The following is a 21,027-nucleotide window of genomic DNA, read 5'->3' on the forward strand; positions in this document are numbered from 1 at the left end:
AATGTGATAAAGGACACCTACTTATAGAAAGGAAAACAAAACATCTACTAATCTCAAACATAAGGAGAAAAGCCTGAAAGCTTCCCCCTAAAATCATGAACTATGCAAAGATGACCACTTCATAGCTCATATTCAACAATGTACTGGAGTTCTCAGCCAATAAAATAAGGTGAAATGAAAATGGTGACACTGTGATTAGAAATAAAGAAGTTAAATCGTTTTCCCTTGTAGATAACATGATTGGGTAGATATAGAATCCTAAGCAATCTACAAAATATCTGCTTGAATAAATAAGTGAGTTGGGTGAAGGCACAAGATAGAATGTCGATATACACAAAAATGTGTGTTTAGTGGCCGCTGGGTGGGGCAGCGGTTAAGTGCACGTGCTCTGCTTTGGAGGCCCAGGATTCGCAGGTTTGGACCCCCGGCGCACATGAGGCACCGCTTGTCAAGCCATGCTGTGGTGGCGTCCCATATAAAGTAGAGGAAGATGGGTACAGGTGTTAGCCCAGGGCCAATCTTCCTTAGCAAAAAAGAGGAGGATTGGCATTGGATGTTAGCTCAGGGCTAGTCTTCCTCACAAAAAAGTAAAAATAAAAAAAATAAAATAAAATAAATGTGTTTATGAATACCAACAATGAGCATTTGAAACTTGAATTTTTTAAAATGTCATTTACAGCATTATTTAAATATGAAATATTTGGGCATAAATTGAAAAATTATAATAGTATAGCAATATGATGGAAATTTAAAAAAACTGATATTGAGATAAGGATAAACATAAAATTCATTGGAATAGAACAGTGTGTACTGAAACAGAGTAACAGGAGGCAAATTGAAGGGAAAAGTAAAGTGTTACCACAAATGGTGCTGCTACAATAAGATATACATATGGGTAAAAATGAACACAACAAAAAATAAACTTGAAATAGATTATAGACCTAATAAAAAAGTCGCTTCTTTTCGAAAGACACTTAAAAATTGAAAAGGAAAGTCGTATATTAGAAGATATTTATAAAACATATATCTGGCAAAGTTCGTGTATTTAGTGTATATATGTAAATACACATATACACACACATATGTATACCAAATAAATAGATATAGAAATATATATATATATGGAATACAATCACTAAATACGTAGTCTATGTATAATATGATAAGGATACAAAGTAATATATCCGTGTATATGTATACACACACACTCAGATACACACAATTTACTAATAAAAAGACAAACAGCCCAATGAAAAATGGTCAAAGGTTTGAACATATACTTTACAAAGGAAGATGTATGAATGACATATGCACATGAAGAGAGGCTCAACATCATTAGTCATCCAGGAAATGAAAAACTAAATTGACAATAAGATATTATTAAAGATTTATTAGAATAGTCAAAATTAAATGTACTAACAATATCAAGTGTGGGAAAGCATGAGGCACTTGAAATTTTTGTATGTTACTAGTGGAAATATAAAATAGTAAAACCATTTTGGAATACAATTTGTAGTTTCTTGTAAAATTAAAAATGTATCTGTTATTTGACATGGCAAATCATCTCTAAGAATTTACTCAAGAAGAAGAAAAGAATATGTCCACAGAAAGACTTGATAATTGCAACTTTCTTCATAATAACCAAAAGTGGAATGCAATACAAGTAATGATTGAAAGGTAAATAAATAAAAAAATTTTGGTATCTTTATACATGAAATACCTCATAGCAATAAAAAGAATAAATAATTCATTTGTGTGATAACATGAATAAATCTCAAAGTAGTCTGTCATGGGTAAATATATACACGTTAAAGAGAAAATACTATAAGTTTTAATTTATATAAAATTCTAGAAAAAACAAACCAAGGCTCTTATGAGGCATTAATTGAGAAAGAACAAAATCAAACATTTTGAAGTGATAGAAATTTGTTTATCTTGATTTCACTAGTATTTATAAGGATGAATATATACATTTGTCAAAGCCCAGTGGAATGCTACACTTAAAATAATTGTATTTTGTTCCATGTAAGTTGTACTTTAATAAAATTAGTTTAAACAAGACAAATCATGATGTGGGAGAAGATATTTGAAATAACTGTGAAGGACTGGAACAGCATTTATAAAATTCTACTACAAATCCATAAGAAAACAAAACCCAACCTAATAACAATTAGACAAATTTCTTCACAAAAGAGCATATCTAAAGAACAGCGAATATATGAAATTTGATATTTTAGTACTTAGGAAAACTAAATTAAATTCACAACTACTGCACAACCATCAGAATAACAAACAATAGGTAGATGGACCATATCGAGTATTTTGAGGACATGGGGTAAGTAGAACACTAAAATCTTGAAGATGAGCGTGCACATTCCTATAAACATTATGAAAACTCTTTGAATATATTTATTAAGCTGAATTTCCAGATATCTATGAAACAGGAAATTATAATTTTAGGTATTTACCTAATTGAAATGTATGCATATGTACACAAAACATACGTATGCTTAAGAAAGTTTATAGCCACATTATTCTCAGTAATCCAAAAACTTGAAACACCCAAGTGTCCATCAATGAGAGAATCTATTTTTAAGTGGATTCTTAAATGGAAAAATATAACGATTAAAGTAAAAATAATACTGCTACATGCAACAGCGTGGAGAGTTCCCCCAAACATAATTTTGAGTAAAGAAGTAAGACACAGAAGAATATGTAAAGTCTGATTCCATTTACACAAATTTCAAAAATAAGCAAAACTAATTTATGGAGTTAGAAATCAGGAGTTTCTCTACAGGGAGGAATGTGAGGGCAGGGAGCAGGTCTAGGTGTACATACGGCTTATATGATGCTGTTAATGTTCTATTTCTATTTCTACTTCTACTCATAGAACTATGCCGTTATGATTTGTTCACTTTTCTGTAATATTAAACTAGGGTAAAATTAAATAATTTTTTAAAAAAGAAAGCAAACCCTGAGAGTTGGCTATTTCACATGATACTTTAATATTCCATAATAGTTCTTTATTTCTATACTAATGTTTAATGCACAAAACCCTTTTTATGTACATCCAGTCTATTACAGTAAGAGGAAATTCTTGGCACAAGTTGTGCTCATTAGCATAGCTCAGGTTAACATCCACTCAATCACTGAATTGCAAATATCACACCACTTAAATGAAGTTTTAAAATAATAAATTCTCCTAGTCAGTATATATATAAACATACATATACGTACACACACACACACACACACACATATATATATATATTCTCTTTTAATCTTGATGCAATCTCTACTTGCCTTCTCTACCCTTTATCTTCCGTTCATTACTCGGGCTGCTAAACTCTGGCTTTTTTATCCACTAATCTACTATTATTGTTCTTGCTCAATTAATTATTATTACTCTTCTTCTAGAAGGCTTCATCTACCCTATTGCCCACGTGTGGATAATGGCCAATCTGTTTAGACTCTACATCTAATTCCATTCCATCTGCTTCTACGCTACTTCAGATCACTTTGATCTCACACTGGATATTAAGCATTCATGGTCTAACTGGACTTCCTGTCTCCTGTTTTGATCATTTTAATCCATTTTCCTCACTGCATCAAGAATAAGTTCTGAGATACTATCTCAATCTTCTAGACTAGGCTAGGTACGTCTCCATTGTGTTCCTGTAGTCATCATCCCTTTATCAGAGCTATATCGTATTGCTTCTTTATTGTTTGTCACCCAGTTAGACTGTGATAGATTCGTTAGATCAGGGCGTGTCTCGTTCTCAACAGTATACTCAGATCTTATCACATTTCCTGGAATACAATAGTTTCTCAGTATATGAATAAACACATAGATATTTATGAACAAAGACCAGGATATATTCTTTACTTATATTTCAAGATTCTAGTTGACAGAAGTCCTGTACTCCTGTGGTCCATATAGAAGATACTACACTAATGTTGAAGTTACTTCCTTCAGTATGAGAGTCTGTATCATGCTCCCTGACCCTTCTGGGCCCCAATTTTTGAGCAGTAGAATATAGTCACTCAGGCTAGGTATTTTATCAGCTCTACTGGTCACAACTCCACAGGACTGTTCATTTAAATTCTTTCTAATGTAGACCATGTGAAAAAAATAGGGATCATAAAAAATAAGTATAAGGTAATGAAGTCTTTAAGAAGTTCTAGACATGAGCTAATGACAATTTTCCATTTTATTATACTTACCTGAAACTTTTGCTAAAAAGTCCCTTAATTGGGCAGGGTACTTTTTTCCATTTTACTGATAGTGCATAGAGCAAACTACTTAGACTAGAACTACTAGTTCCAATCAGACTAGAGTTATCATTTTTTTTGGATGGTGTGTTATTAGATGGCTCGTTTCAACCAAAGCTTGCTCCTGGGTTCTTTCTTTGCCAAAATGGTCTCCGATGGAATCTATGTAACTAAAGGCAGCATTCAGAGTTTTTAGACACTATCGGAGAGAACAAACTCTGATATAGGCTCATGGGCAAAAAATCTTGTCTACAATAAACAAACAGAGACAGAGATTGGATTGGTGGTTACCAGAGGGGAAGGGGGGAGGGAGGATGGCGAAACGGATAATTCGGCACGTGTGTGGTGATGGGTTGTAATTAGTATTTGGGTGGTGAACATGATGTAATCTATGCAGAAATAGAAGTATAATGATGTACACCTGAAATTTATACAATGTTATAAACCAATGTTACTGCAATAAACAAAAAATTAAAAAAAAAAAAACTTGTCTAATTGCTGTTACCCTACCCTGTTCTGCAGATCTATACTTAAAATATTGGCAGTAGCTCAAGTTGGAAAACACAGGATCGTTGTCCCCAGGGCCCACCTTCCTTCCTCCTTGCAGTCATCCTCTCTTCATTCCCTGTTGTAACATCTAGCAAAAGTCCCTGCTGATCCTGGGTATTATCCCAGGATGCAAAACAACTTTTTTGTCCTTCTAGTTACCTGCTTCAGAAATATGTCTCAGAAACATTCTAATTATATTGCAGGTGTAACTTAGTAATTTTTGTTTAATATGCCTAGACATCAAAAAGTATTTATATTTGAAAAAAATGTGTTTTTTTTAGATGAAATGTCAAACCAAGTTTCATTAAGTTGAGGAGATGTATTTATACAATTGAGATTGTGCATATGTGTGTGTGCTTGCTCACATGCACATGTGTTAATAATGGGGGCAATAGATGTTATATGATGCCATCAAATTTGACTACTTTATTGCCTACATACTTAACCAACTCATGAAACAGACTTAGAGACCTTCTCATTTGCTTCCACGATCTATATTCTTGAAAAAGAAATGACATTCAAGAAAAGAAATTAATTTCTCATACCTTTATGAAGTATTTAAATTTTAGAAAATACACACATTATTTATATATATATATATGAATGTGTGTTTATATATAAATGTGTGTTAATATATAACCTATATACACACTTAGGAAAGTGACAGGAAATATGTTAATGATTTTTTCCAAATTTCAGAATAGAAAAAAAGTGATTTGAGAAATATGAACATACTCACTCGTTAGTATCTCATTCAGGCTTCAGTTTTTGTTTTATCTACACAGATCCTTAGCGGAACTCAAAATTAAACAAGAATTATTAATAGTGACATGGATATAATCTAGTCATGCTTTCTTACTTAATTTTCACTCAAATGTAGCAGTGGCAATGCATGCAGAGGCTGTATCAAATTTTGTATCCCTATGTCTAACGTTTATCATGAATTACAATATCAATCAATACTTAAAAAGGAACTATTTCTGTATAATCTGAATAGCTAGATAGAAGGAAAGACTAGTAAACAGGCAAGGGAAAACCAGAAATTCTCCTTGCCTCTTGCATTGTTGATCATCTTACCTAACAATTTTAACACAGAGTGGTCCCCTTAAAAGTTTCACCAAAGATATGATTGAGGATGCTTTCTATGGCCAACTTGTAATAGGTGAAATCACCTAAGTTAAAATAAAAACTCTCTTTGGTGACCCTGCTTCAAAATCACTAATGAATGTGAAATATAATTAACATAAAAAAATAAAACAAAAGCTAACTAATTCACCTAGGAATTGGGACAATTTCCTTGGAGACCCGCCAATGCATTAATAATACAAAGATGTATTATCGTGTACTAAATCTTTGCCAAAATGATGATCCAAATAACATTTTGGTTTTTTGTTCACTTTAATTTACATTTTGTTGATTGCTAATGATATACAGAAATTTTTCAAATATTTATCGGCAATTGACACTTTATTTACGAACAGAATATTACTACTCTTTCATTGTTTTTGAATAAAAATCATTCATCTTTTTCTAAGATATTTGAATATTTTCAGGATAGTAAGTTTTACAAGGCTTATGTGTTACAAATCCTACTTAAAGATTTGTTATTTAACATTTAATACAATTTGCCGTGGTGTTGGTATAAAGAAAATTTGGTTAATATGTAGTAACATATGTTTGCCTTTTGTTTTATTATTTCTAAATCTGTTGCCATTATTTGAGAGGCTTTCCTGATCTTGATCTTGTTGTATATTTACTTATATTTTCTTCCAACAATTTTGTTACTTACTTTATTTACATTAACATCTGTGCTTTATCTGGATTATAGTTGTATAAGGTATGAGGATATTGAATTCTCCCCCAAATGATGAGGTGGTTGTTTTAATTCTATTTAACAAAATATCAACCAATATATTACTTTTTTTGATCTCATCTTTGAATTTGCTTTTAGAATTTATCTTAATTTCCTCATTTGGAAAGAAAGAAAGGGAGCCATCACCAGTCCACAAATTTTGAAGAATTTCTAAAAGTCAGAAAGAAGATAAGTTTCCCTGTTTACCCCTGTCTCAGTTTCACTCCATATTTATATCATCTTATTTATATCACCACCAGATAGGAACCAAGGGAAAAGAGAAAGGATACTTGATATCTAATATGGGATTATCCAATATTAACCATTAAGGTAAAGAGTAAAAAGATATCTTTGCCAGTGGAAATTGATTACTTCACGGACAAGGGTTAGCATCAAGGAAGCATGGGAGGACAATAAAAGGGAGTGAGGGGTCATGATACAAGCAAGAGATGATTGAATAATTGTAATGCTTTTCTTTCTTGGTGAGAAGGGTCGTAAAGAGAGCATTGAGATAACAAATAGAAAATACATTGGTCCAGACTTGGAATTTCTATAAATATTAAATAATAGATGTGAGTGACTTGTTAAAAATTCTGAATCATTTATCCATCAAGAAGGGAGATCAGGGCCGGCCTGCTGACATAGTGGTTAAGTTTGTGTGCTCTGCTTCAGCGGCTGGGGTTCGTGGGTTCAGATCCACCGCACAGACCTACGCACCACTCATGAAGCCATGCTGGGGTGGCGTCCTACATACAAAACAGAGGAAGATTGGAACAGATGTTAGCTTAGGGACAATCTTCTGCATCAAAAAAACAAAAAAAAAAAGGAGGGAGATCAAAACTCCTCTGTACCTTCCTACCCACCATTCCATATCATTATAGAAGGTCTTGATGTCCAACATGTGTGTCTAGGATAAAATGAAAACATTTTAAATGTTCACGACTAGTAGAATTTTAAAGTAAAGGAAAGCACCTTTTGAAATCATGAAAAAGGAAAATATCTACTTATATTTTACTTAGATATAAACTGGAATACAGTATAGTTACATGTGTCTAGTTTCACACTGATACTAGGGTCTAATACAGTAAGTCTCAAAGCCAGAAAAAGAAAGTACTAAAACTAAAATTTAATTAAATTTCTTGAATGAAACAATGGAAACATAATGCATAATCTACTGTCACAGGTCATACAATCTCTTTCTTAAATTGACTCTTGACATTTTTCACACCTTCCACGTATCTATGATAGCTTTATTTTGTTCTCTTCTCCCTTGTCTCCAATTTCCCCTAAAAACATTGCTCATTGCCCGTCGCTTTCTTGTATTTTCTTTCCATCACTCTGTCTTCAACTCTATCACATACTGTAGTCTGATTCTCTTCAGGGATTGAGAAAAATAAAATCTGAGCAGAAACACAAGTTTTTGTGATGACACAGTTGTACCTGTTACATAAAATGCTAACTTTTATCAATATATTAACTGAAGTTGAAAATTAAAAAAAAAAAACAATATATCATGGATTGATGGTCAACACTAGTTTCTCATATGCTATGAGTTCAATCTCAACATCTTTGCCTACTAAATTAGCTAGTAAAATGTCAAAAAAATGTCATTTTAAGCAGAAAAGTAGAAATGTTGATGGTGAGATGTAGCTAAGTTATATAGACGCATATAGCATATAGACGGAGTTTTACAACATGAGACTGAACGAGAGCACCTTGAGAATGTGTGGAAAGAAAAGAGAACCGATCCCAAGACTGATCCTTGGGCCAGAATCCAACTTGCAGACATCAGAAAAATCAGGAGAGACCAGCAGAAAATATGTAGACAGGGCACATAGTGAGGTAGCAGGGACGAACACCAGGTCAGCGTGGTATCGTGGAAATCAAGTGAAGAAAGAATTTCAGGTGAGTAAAAGGCCACCAATGTTCTCTGGTCTGGCAGGAAAAAAAGAAAGAAAGAAAAGAAAAATTCCCTCTGGAGGAGATAAAATCATGTTTGGCCCCAGATGCATTTTGTAAGTAAAACTTCAAATACAGTGTCTAGAAAATGATGAGACACATGAAACAATTAAGGGAAAAACAAAACAAAAACAGAACTACAGAAACAAACCAATAGTGTCTCCAGATGTGGGAATTATCTGACACTTTAAAATAACAAACTGTGCCCCGTGTTCAAGGACAAAAACTGAAAGTTAATTTCTGGACAGTCAACTCGCCGTTTTCTCTTTCATAAACTACATTTAAATGATTCGTTTATGCTCTAGGTGTTAGGCCTGTTTTTCTTTCTCAACCCCCTTCCACAATTGTTTTTTTCCCACTCTACAAAAGACAAGCACACTTCTCGTCTCTCCTTGGTCTTACTATAACAATATAATACTAGGATTATTTGTTATTACCATCTGTGGGGCATCAAAGAGACTATTTAAAATATCGATGTCAGCGAAGCGCCCTTTATTCAAGGCATCATAACCAACCACAGTTCTTCTTTATAAAAGTTACATTTCCTATGCAATTTTAATTTTAATTTTCAATATTTTTTCATTTAGAAAAAGAAACTCCAAGGTTGTAAAAATATAAAACATATTTTGTAAACAGGCAGCATCTGTTGTATACATTGTTGTTTATTAAGAGTACAAAGGCACGGGCCGGCCCCGTGGCTTGGTGGTTAAGTGAGCGTGCTCCACTGCTGGCGACCCGGGTTCGGATCCTGGGCTCGCACCGACGTGCTGCTTCTCTGGCCATGCTGAGGCCGCGCCCCACATACAGAAACTAGAAGGATGTGCAGCTGTGACACACAACTATCTACTGGGGCTTTGGGGGGAAAAAATAAATAAATAAAATCTTTTTTAAAAAAAAAAAGAGTATAAAGGCACTGATAAGAGTGGTGAATAAGTTTGAAACTAGAATATAAGGTGTGGCTAAAAGCTACAGAATATAACTTAGTACAAAAACCTGGGTCTGCCACCAAAATTTGAGAACCTAATCTCCTCTGTCTCTCCAGAGTGAATTTAACTGGCTGTGGTTATTTCACAGGAGGTTTTGAAATGGTGACCTTTTAATTTTTTCGTTCTTCATACATGAATAATTTGTCATTAGAATTCTTCTACAGTTTCCATTTCTCTTTATACATTCATATCCACATCTATCTACACCAATATCTATATTTAGAGTGATATCACCACGGATTCTTTTATTTAATGTTATAATTCCTTATTTTTATAGTAATTTTTATTTCAGTACTAATTATTTTGCAAATTTGGCCTTCAAGAAGGCTCTTGTGTCATTTTGGAATTTTCTCATTGCTTTTCCAGCACAGCGATACTGTCACAATGGTTTGTCAAAAGGCTTTCTAGGATTTTTCAAAGGACAAAGCTAGAAAAAACACATTAAAACATCACTAGTTTACACTGCTGCTTCTAATTCTAACCTAACACCACTGAATTTTTCTCCCATTCATATTTGATTCCCCTCCTCCTTTTTCCTGCACTAAGCTTTTTAGTTCTCAGCATCAATATGCTTACTAATTTTCCCAATACTAAAATTCACACACAATGAAATCAGAATTACTCCATTAGTATCACCAATGATAACACATAAACTATACGAAGTTAATGATGTATTTATAATCCTTTACTCTTCAGTATATATTCAAGGGAGAATCAATGATCAGAGCATGATTTTTTTTATTGATGTTTTAATAGTTTATAACATTGTGAAATTTTGGGGTGTACATTTTTTTCCATCACCATATACATGTCTCCCTTCACCCCTTGTGCCCACCCCCTAGCCCCATTGCCCCTGGTAACCACAATACAGTTTTCTCTGTCCATGTGTTGGTTTATATTCCCATATGTGTGAGATCATACAGTGTTTGTCTTTCTCTTTCTGGCTTACTTCACTTAACATAATACCCTCCAGGCCCATCCATGTTGTTGCAAATGGGACGATTTTGTCTTTTTTTATGGCTGAGTTGTATTCCATTGTATATATGTACCACATTTTCTTGATCCAATCGTCAGTCGAGGGACACTTAGGTTGTTTCCACTTCTTGGCTATAATGAATAATGCTGCAATGAACATAGGGGTGCATAAGCCTCTTTGGATTGTTGATTTCAGATTCGTTGGATAGATTCCCGGTAGTGGGATGGCTGGATCATAGGGTATTTCTATTTTTAATTCTTTGAGGAATCTCCATACTGTTTTCCATAGAGGCTGCACCAGTTTGCATCCCCACCAGCTGTATATGAGGGTTCCTGTTTATCCACATCCTCTCCAACATTTGTTGTTTTTTTGTCTTGGTGTTTACAGCCATTCTAACGGGCGTGAGGTGATATCTTAGTGTTGTTTTGATTTGCATTTGCCTGATGATTAGTGATGTTGAACATCTTTTCATGTGCCTATTGGCCATTTGTATATCTTCTTTGGAGAAGTGTCTGTTTATTTCCTCTGCCCATTTTTTGGTTGGGTTGTTTGTTTTTTTGTTGTTCAGTTGTGTGAGTTCTTTATGTATTACGGAGATCAACCCCTTGTCAGATGTATGTTTTGCAAATATTCTCTTCCAGCTGGTGGGTTGTCTGTTCATCTTGATTCTGGTTTCATTTGTCTTGTAGAAGCTCTTTAACTGATAAAGTCCCACTTGCTTATTTTTTCTTTAGTTTCCCTAGTCTGGGTAGGCATGTCATCCGAAAAGATTCCTTTATGACCAATGTCAAATAGTGTGTTGCCTATATTTTCTTCTATGAGTTTTATAGTTTCAGGTCTCACCTTCAGGTCTTTGATCCATTTTGAGTCAATTTTTGTGAATGGCGATAGCAGATGGTCCACTTTCATTCTTATATGGGGCAACAAAAGACCCCAAATAGCTAAAGCAATCCTAAGAAAAAAGAACAAAGCTGGAGGCATCACAATCCTTGACTTCAAAACATACTACAAAGCAATAGTAATCAAAACAGCATGGTACTGGTACAAAAACAGACACACAGATCAATGGAACAGAATTGAAAGCCCAGAAATAAAACCACACGTACACGGACAGCTAATTTTCAACAAAGGAGCTAAGAACATACAATGGAGAAAGTCTCTCCAATAAATGGTGTTGGGAAAACTGGACAGCCAGAGCATGATATTTTTAAAAGTTACACACTAAATTATTTTTATTTACTGCCGTGGTTTTTTTATTCAGTGTGAAATACTGTTACTTCATTTGTCTCTGTTTGTATTCAATTGTAGCTTTTTTCCCTGTAATATGGTTCCTTAACACTTTAAAATATATATAATAATAATATAGTTGAAAAATCAAAATTTTATTTAAAATGTATACTCAAAAAAGCTTCATGAGTTCATTTCATTTCTTGAAAATTGTTCTGCATGAATAGTATAAGAATGTCAATCTTTCTATCACATATTTATTTATTTATTAAAGAAAAAAGATTAGCAATTGAATCCTAGGTATGGGATCGGGCATTAGATATCTATCATCTACCTGTGATCTAACAATCGTTTATTTAATTGGAAGTATTGCATAATGGTTAACAAACTACACTTTGGAATCAAAGATCTGATTGCAATCCTGTCTCCATATTTTTTAAACTTTGTCATGAGTATGAGCAAGCAAAATGATTTCCCTAATTCTGTTTTTTACAACAGCAAAAAAAAAGTTCATAATTATGTGTGTTTGCCTATTATGATGATTAAACTGAATAATGTGTGTATAACAATTAGCATAGTACTTCATGCACAGTAAATGTTCAATACATAATAGGTGTTATAATAATTAGTGAGACTTCAAAAAGGTTGGACTTAGGTTCACATCCTCAAATAATTAAATAAAATATTTACTCTTAAATCATAATACGGTACAGAAGTTCTAAGCTTTTTCTTTGTATTGAACACAGTTGCTTTTAGAAAAATAAGTAGGAGCAGTACTTGTGTTAGGTACCCATATGCTGTTCTCCCAATGATAGTTTACATATTGGAAAACAACCCCAGCAAACCTCAAAAGGAATTATCTTAGTATCTTGGGGCATATGTAATTATTCATGATCCAAAATAATCTGCCAGTTTGCAATGTCTACGTGATTGTTTTGAAATAGAGTATTTTTAAATGTGACAACTCTAATGGTACTTTATATCATCATGCTTGAAACAATAAGCTTATTTTCATTTAAATGATAAAGCCAAAGGCCAACTGGTGTTTTGTAGGGTCTTCTGAATATTTTTTCATCTCAACTATTTCTCCTTGGGGACACTATCCCCTTAGATTTCCTGTAGAAAAGCTGTCACTCCTTGTAAATAATTTGAAACTCGCAAATATTTCCCAAGTTTCAAGCTAATCATCTCAGTTATGATAATCTTTATGAATGTTTGCGAGATGGGATTAGTTAGATACACATCTTGTAAATTATCTGGTATTAAAAGAGGAGTCTATTAGAAATCTTTATTATCCAAGGCATAGACTCTACCATATGTTCAGATATATGTGATAGTGCAGAAAAATTACATTACAAAAATATTCACACTAGCTTTCTGCTTTGAATTAAACTGAAAGATTATTTTATATTAGTCTTCTTGCCTACAAAAGCAATATTGTTTTCCATGAGTACACTTGCTTTTTTTTATGGTTGATCCTTGCTCAAGTAGTCTAGAGAAAAAAAAACATACCAACATACACTGCCAATGGTAAGTAAAATAGTGGTGTTACTTTTCCTTCAAAAATTTAAGAATAATTACAAATATCAAGTAAATTACATACAAATAAATTAACAGTGATTTAAAGGTGATATCTTATTATTCCTCGTTGAATAAAACGTTAATTATTCTTCATTTTCTATTTTCTGAATCTGTAAATGCATGAGCATGAAGTTTGACTTATACACTTGCATCTGTGTTTCTAATACTTTAGTGATTTAAACGGGACACAGCGCTGTAGAACTGTGGAGGGAGTGATATTATTCTACCGCTGTCTAGATAAAGAGACCCTGAACAACTCTAGAAGTCCATCAAACATAACAAGGTTGGAGGATATTTTTTCCTGGAGAATTGACCTCACGTGTTTAAATACATTTTTAAAAATAGAAAAAATAGCTGTTTTGGAAGTGCTAATTCTGATCAACACTTTTAGCAATGACAACTTATCATTGATAATTATCATTTGCCAAATCTGCACTGACTACAAAACAAATATCTGCTTCGTGGTGTTGAAATTATTTTGCAATTATACCAACAACGAACCTATAGGAATGCTCAATGTATTTTGCAGAAAAAGTAGAAGTTAGAGCAAGGACATATTAACAGAATGAACAGGACCAAATGAAGACGAGATCAAGGAAGAAAGATTTAGTTTCATCTATGGCTCTCTAAGATCCACCATTTCCATCAACAGCTTGGAGATATTTCACTGGAAAATTAAGATAAGAGAAGAAGAAATATGCTAAGAAATATGAACTTAAAAATAACGATTTGCTAAAGGATTAAAATTGTTAATCTAAATAATTAAGGTTCTTGAATTCACATATGAGACAATAGGCTCAATCGTGCAGCAGGAAAAATATTACATTCAATAATAAAAAGAAGGAAAACTTCAGAATAGGCAAAGATATTTATTGGCAAAATTTAATGAATGAGAAGAAATGTAATTTAAATATTTTTTATTTAAAAGAAAGAAAACATTGTATACTATATGATGTAGTTTATTTTTTTTTCTCTTTCAGTGCTTATGTTCTAAGTTCATTTGGAAAGAGTTTACTTGTTTTGCAAATTAGTAATAAAGGTTTCCTCAGGCTAAGAGGAAAATGAAGCGCATCACTAGATTTATTTTAGTTGAAAATATGACTCTAAAATGTATAACCAGTCAGTGCTCTGAACTCATTATGTTTTTATGCATTTATAAAATAACAGAGAAGTTTGAAAAAAAAATGTTATATTGGATGATTTCCTTTGGTAGGATATTATTAAGAATAACTGAATTTTTAATGAAAAATATAAATGCACTATAACAATATCTCACTGAGAGTACTTTATTTTCAATTACTATTATTTTTGTATATATTTTCAGAAATCATACCTGCATGTACCATATGTAGATATTTATAAAAATGTCATCAATTTGTATAAACTTTTTTGGAGTTTTGTATCTAAAACACATTTAGAATATTTTTGATGAGAATATATATTCATCAATGTTCTTACTTCAAAATGTAATTATTTGAATGAATAAAATTATTCAGAGTTGCTTTAAACTCTGAATTTTTAAATTCAGAGTTTTTTAAATATTTAAATTGTTTTCTATTTTTCACTCTTAAACTATACTCTAGCGTATAGCTCATATCTAATATGGAAGTTGAATTGCTTTTTGAGAAAGCTAAATTTTCCATTATATATTCTAAGCATTTTTTTCCTCTTAAAATATTTGTTTTGTCTCTTCATATTACTGAACTATCTTACTGTAATAGCTTCAGTTTATTATCTTGGATAGTCTTTAAAAATTTATTCTTAAACAATAGATGGCTTGTCCAAATTTTAACGTTAAGAGTGGGTGTCCTTTGTCTCAACACCATTAATACGCTCTTCTTCCTCAGATCCATAGCTGGATTTTGTGTGGATTAGCACAGTTGTAAATCCAGTTTCTAACTGCTAACAGGCTCCCACCATTGCTGTACTTCTGCTCTGTTATTCACTCTGCTTTCATCATTGGCCACCTGAGATTCTGAAAACCTACAATTACAAACATAAAATACTATCAGAATGTGGTTGTCCCATCCACATCATCACACACTTCCTACACCAATACTTCCTTAGATTAATGGTCACAGATTAGGTGTCTGAGTGCTGGCTGGGGACATGAGGACATAGGCAATGTGACAAGAAAACAGTGATTTCTCACTCTCACAGAGTTGCATCTGGAAAAAAGGTTTAGGCTCTAGATATCTGTAACTGGGTGGAGACTGTGAAGAGATGTAACGCATTTTCTGTATTTTCTCTTTTATTCTTATAGTCTTGGCTACATGTGGCAAAACATTGAAGTCCTGAATAGATTTTTTTTCTTTTTTGTAAGTGTGATTCTATCTGCTTTTTGCTCAGTTTCAATTTTTCCTAGATTCAGCTAGTATTTGTTTTGTTGTATTACACACTTACACTCTTGTGGTTTTTTTTGTCATTTTCTGTGTCTTCATCAGTAGTTCATAGAGAACTTACAAGAGGCTATAATGGGGCTCTAAACAAATGTCACTTTAATAGGAAATCTAAAGTTTCAGAATTTAACTGTAGGTCTTAATTCATTCCACTAACATAATTTTATTTTGATGATGTTAATAATTATAACTGAATGAATTATTTTGAAATCTTGAACCAAGCTTTTATCTAATTTATTTAGCAAATGGACAAATTTGGAATTAGTTACAAATGACTGGAAGTTTGTAAGTAACTATTATGGGTTTTGCAGGTCAATTTCCAAAACTGAGTTGACTTCTATTGTGCTTTTTTAAATAGTTTCTTTTGCGAGCTCTAGATCATATCTTCAACATGGAATATTACTCTGTGAATGGGTATGTTTGTGAATATAGATCCTTTTATATATCATTTCCTGAATATAAAGCTACGCATGTAGTTTCTTATTTTTGTACATTTTTATTTCTAGAATTTTACTGAAATCACAAAAGAGAAATGAAGAACCATACAAGGCAGATAGAGATTATCCTTCTGGGACTGACAGATAATTCTCAGTTACAGATTGTAATTTTCTTCTTTCTACTTCTAAATTACATGTTGAGTATAATAGGAAACTTAACCATCATTGCCCTCACTCTACTGGATTCCCATCTCAAGACCCCAATGTATTTCTTCCTCCGTAATTTCTCTTTCCTGGAAATTTCATTCACAAGTGCTTGCATTCCCAGATTCTTAATCACCATTGTAACTAGGGAAAAGACTATTTCCTATAATGGTTGTGCATCTCAGTTATTTTTTTATATATTCTTGGGGGTTACAGAATTTTTCCTTCTGGCAGCTATGTCTTATGACCGCTATGCTGCCATCTGCAAACCTTTGCATTATATATCCATCATGAGCAGCAGAGTTTGTCATCAGCTTGTACTCAGTTCTTGGGCAACTGGATTCCTGGTCACTTTCCCTCCACTGATTTTGGGTCTTAACCTGGATTTCTGTGCTTCAAATATCATTGATCATTTCATTTGTGACATTTCTCCTGTCCTGCAACTTTCTTGCTCCGATACACATTTACTAGAACTGATTGCATTTTTGTTAGCAGTGATGACCCTCATTGTCACATTGTTATTAGTAATCCTTTCTTACTCTTACATCTTCAAGACGATTCTAAAATTCCCTTCAGCTCAGCAAAAGAAAAAAGCCTTTTCCACCTGCTCTTCTCACATGATTGTTGTCTCCATCACTTATGGTAGTTGTATATTCATCTACATAAAGCCATCAGCGAAGGAAAGAGTCACTTTAAGTAAAGGAGTAGCTGTGCTCAATACTTCGGTTGCCCCTTTGTTGAATCCATTCATTTATACTCTGAGGAACCAGCAAGTTAAACAAGGCTTCAGAGCTGTGTTTAGAAAGATATTTTCTGCTTCAGACAAGTAATACTATTTATTGAAATAAATAACATGGAAACATAAAAGGAACATTGAGCAAAAACTATTTTGACTCTTTTAGTTTAAGAATTGATCTGTGATATTTAATTATTTGAATCACTTTAGCTTACTGAAGCTTAGAAATTCTTTCCATTCTACACATTCGACTTTTAACTTTCTGTTTGTTAAAGTGAAACCTTTCTACGATAGAAATATAAAACTGAAAAATTTATTTTCTCTAAAAGTAGGATAGAATAAAATAAATGAAGATTTTTGATTGTATTATAGAATATAAGTTCTTGGAGAGCTAGCTGTATCTTAAATAATTTAAATAAATGTACCATGTTTTATTTAAGAGCCATATTCTTTAAAATTCTTAGATAAATTGAATTTTGTCATTATTAAATATACTTAAGATGCTCCAAGAGACCTTACTCTTTCGAAGAATAGTGTAGAGAATTATTTTAAAGTGATTTATTGAAATGTCAATTTTCAACATATGTATGTCTGTATTTATAAAGATAGAGAGAGAGAAAGAGAATGATAAAATAAATCTCATAAAATGTAAACAACTGTGACTCAATAAAGGGCATATGAAGTACTTTGTGCTATTTTTAGAACATGTCTTTAAGTGTAAAATTACAAAAATGTGACAAAAAACAGTCTTGTTTTATTTTATTTTTATTTTTTTGTTGTTTATTGCAGTAACATTGGTTTATAACATAGTATAAATTTCAGGTGTCATCATTATACTTCTATTTCTGCATAGATTACATCATGTTCACCTTGGACTAAAACAATCATTCTCACAATGTAATACGACTTCTTGTTGTGGACCTTGCTTGCCTTACAAGGGAAGTAACGATGGACTACGGGCTGTACTAAAATTACCAAGTCATTTCTTCATTTGTGAGCAGTTGACTGAGAAATGACTCAAAGCTATTAAGTACCCTAAGAATTGACTCATTAAGAATTTCTAGAATTTCATGTTCAAACACAAGTGTAAGAATATTATTAGAGTTTATTGAGATCTAATATTTTGTATTTTATTAAGAAGCTTGGATGTTACAAAACATATGGGAAGATTTCATTTGTTTTCTTTGTTATAATTTTAGGAAATGATACTTTGTTTTCCAGCCATCAGTAATATGATCTTACATTGACTAAAGTTTTCACTTGTTATTTTCTCTCTTTATGAATGCATTTAAAATGAAATATGATTCACCTATATTTTTATTGCTAAAATGATGTTGCTATCTCAGAAAACCAAGAGGAATGTATACGATCATCCCTCCAAATTTTTATGTCCCTTTAATGTCATCACCAGGTCTTCAAAATAATAGAAAGCACATCTAAATGTGCTGCTATTCAAACAAAAACTCGTACGTGAATGTTCATAGCAGCCTTGTTCATAATGGTCGAAAAGTGGAAACAGCCTGAATGTCCATCAACTGATGAATGGATAAACAAAATGAGGTATATTCATGAAATGGAATACTATTTATCCATAAAAGGAACAAAATACCAATACATTATACAACATGGTGACCCTTGAAAATATTTTGCTAAGTGGAAGAAGTCAGACACTAAAGACCATGCATATTGTATGGTTCAATTTATATGAAGTGCCAGGAATAGGCAAATCCATACAGACAGAAAGCAGATTAATGGCTCCCAGGGGCCGGAGGATGGGAGTCATGGAAAGTCGTTGCTTAATAGATATGGAGTTTCTTTCTGAGGTAATAAAAGTGTTCTGGAATTAGATAATGATGATTGTGCAACTTTGTGAATGTACTAATAGCCACTGAATTGTACACTGTAAAACTGTTAAAATGCTGAATTTTATGTTATGTGAATTTTACCTCAATAGAAAAAAAGCAGTTTGGGAGAGGAATATAAAAAATTTTAGATTGGATTGGAAGACCTAAAAGCCTTCAGAACCCTAACTTCATGATTGTCAGCCCACTTTATTGAAATCTTTGTCTTGTTCAGAGGAGACATCGAAACGTGAGATGAGAAGATAGAATGTGTTACTAACAAGAAAAATGTTGATTGCATAGTTGCTGTATTTGGTGATAGTGCTTTTTAGTTTAGAAGAATCAAAGGGAATCAAAGACAGAGGACTTAAGTTCCAGTCACTGTGCCAGCTCTTAACCCAGGAACATAGGATGATGGGCTGCTAAGCATAAAGCTGATAAAAATCAAATGTTAGCATCTAAAGCGACTGATTTTGCACTCATCTGGGAAAAGCAAGCCACAAAGCAGCCAGAATGGAAGCTAGCAGAGAGAAAGTGATGGAGGCATGAGAATATTGCATATAGATTGCATGCAAAAGGGTGAATTAACAAAAATCATATAAGCCTGTATAGAGTTAAATACAATATTAGTAGGTAAAACAGCAAAATAAAACAGTTCTAGAAAAGATGTGGTAAGCTTTAGATTTTAAATCTGGCAAAATCCTTTGTTCAGTCATTATAAAGAGATTTTCTTAATACATTTATTTTCAATAAAATGTTTAATTAGAAGAGGGAAAGTTTATGTTGTAAGTAAATTTCTAGATAGAAGAGACTTAAAATGAATTTTTACAGTTAACATAGCTATCTGAAGACAACTATTTTAATGACAAACACAAATTCTTAGATTTTAAACAAGCTTCAAATTTTTATCACTAAGTATCTCAGAGAAGTGTAAAGAATATATTATTAACCACAGATAAATAAAGTTTTTCTCTGCCAGATCAGGAAATAAAGGACATTTATACTATGAAAATGCAATAGTAATCTTTATTTAATAAATTTGAACTAGGAAAAGTTCCATTAAAATCTAGACTTATTAATCTAACCTTCATGTCTCAACCTAGTTATATCATATTATGGATTAATAAGCATGGAAAAGTCAATATTTGAGAATAATCTATTTTCACATACAAACTAGAGAAGATACAAAATTATCTCTATATAATGTCACCCTCACAGACTTCCTTACCACAATGCATTCTTCATTTGGAAAGAAAGTATTAGAATAATAACTAATGACATATAGGATTTCAAAAACCACTGCAATTTTTTCCACAAATAACAAATCAAAGCAAAGTGGCTTTATAGTGAAAATTGCAATATTTCCAATTCTACTAATGGCACATATTTGGTCCATTAATAAATACTTAGTAGACTATGTTAATTCTAAGTATTGTACTTTAAAACAATATCTCAAAGTTAATTTATGCATTTTTAAGTAGTTTGAAAAAATTCTGTTCATTATCATCACTGAAGTAATAGCACCTCAAAAAAGCAAAACTTTTTATGTATAAAAATCACTACATTAAGTTAAATCAAGCACATTTGTTTTCCTCACAAAATGATAACTTATTGAGAAATTTAAATGCCACATTTTTGTATTGACATGCTCATAGATGTTTTCGCAAACAACTTGCAAGATCAATTTGCTTTACTTCCTCACAAAGTTCGCTTTTGTTCTTTTGGTCAAAGTCTGGATCAACTCATGGGACTGAACTGCATGTGGAACCAATATCCAGAACTTGACACAGGATGCAGCATTAAACTTCTTGAGTACATTGAGTAATTGTTTTAAGTGGTGGAAGCTTATCAAAAAGACACAGAGCCAGCTTCATGGGGCTACAGCTGGATACATCTGGAAAAGGTGAGAATCAGATGATAAAGAGAACAATGTATTGCAACTCATAGAATAAGATAAAAATATATAAAATTTTTACTTATTTGAAAATGAATAAGGACAAAAAGGCTC

The 21,027-nt window shown here is 32.5% G+C and overlaps 1 protein-coding gene across 1 annotated transcript; it reads left to right on the plus strand.

The window, feature by feature from the left end:
* The first annotated feature begins 16,306 nt into the window (after positions 1-16,306).
* LOC101387982 (olfactory receptor 6C70) lies at positions 16,307-17,272 on the plus strand. Its single transcript, XM_014786787.2, has one exon. The coding sequence runs from the start codon at positions 16,334-16,336 to the stop codon at positions 17,270-17,272; it is 939 nt and encodes a 312-aa protein (XP_014642273.2). The 5' UTR covers positions 16,307-16,333.
* The last annotated feature ends 3,755 nt before the right edge of the window (positions 17,273-21,027 follow it).

This window comes from Ceratotherium simum, chromosome 17 (genome assembly GCF_057802395.1).
Source record: "Ceratotherium simum simum isolate JZ-2026a chromosome 17, ASM5780239v1, whole genome shotgun sequence".
Classification (NCBI taxonomy): Eukaryota; Metazoa; Chordata; class Mammalia; order Perissodactyla; family Rhinocerotidae; genus Ceratotherium; species Ceratotherium simum.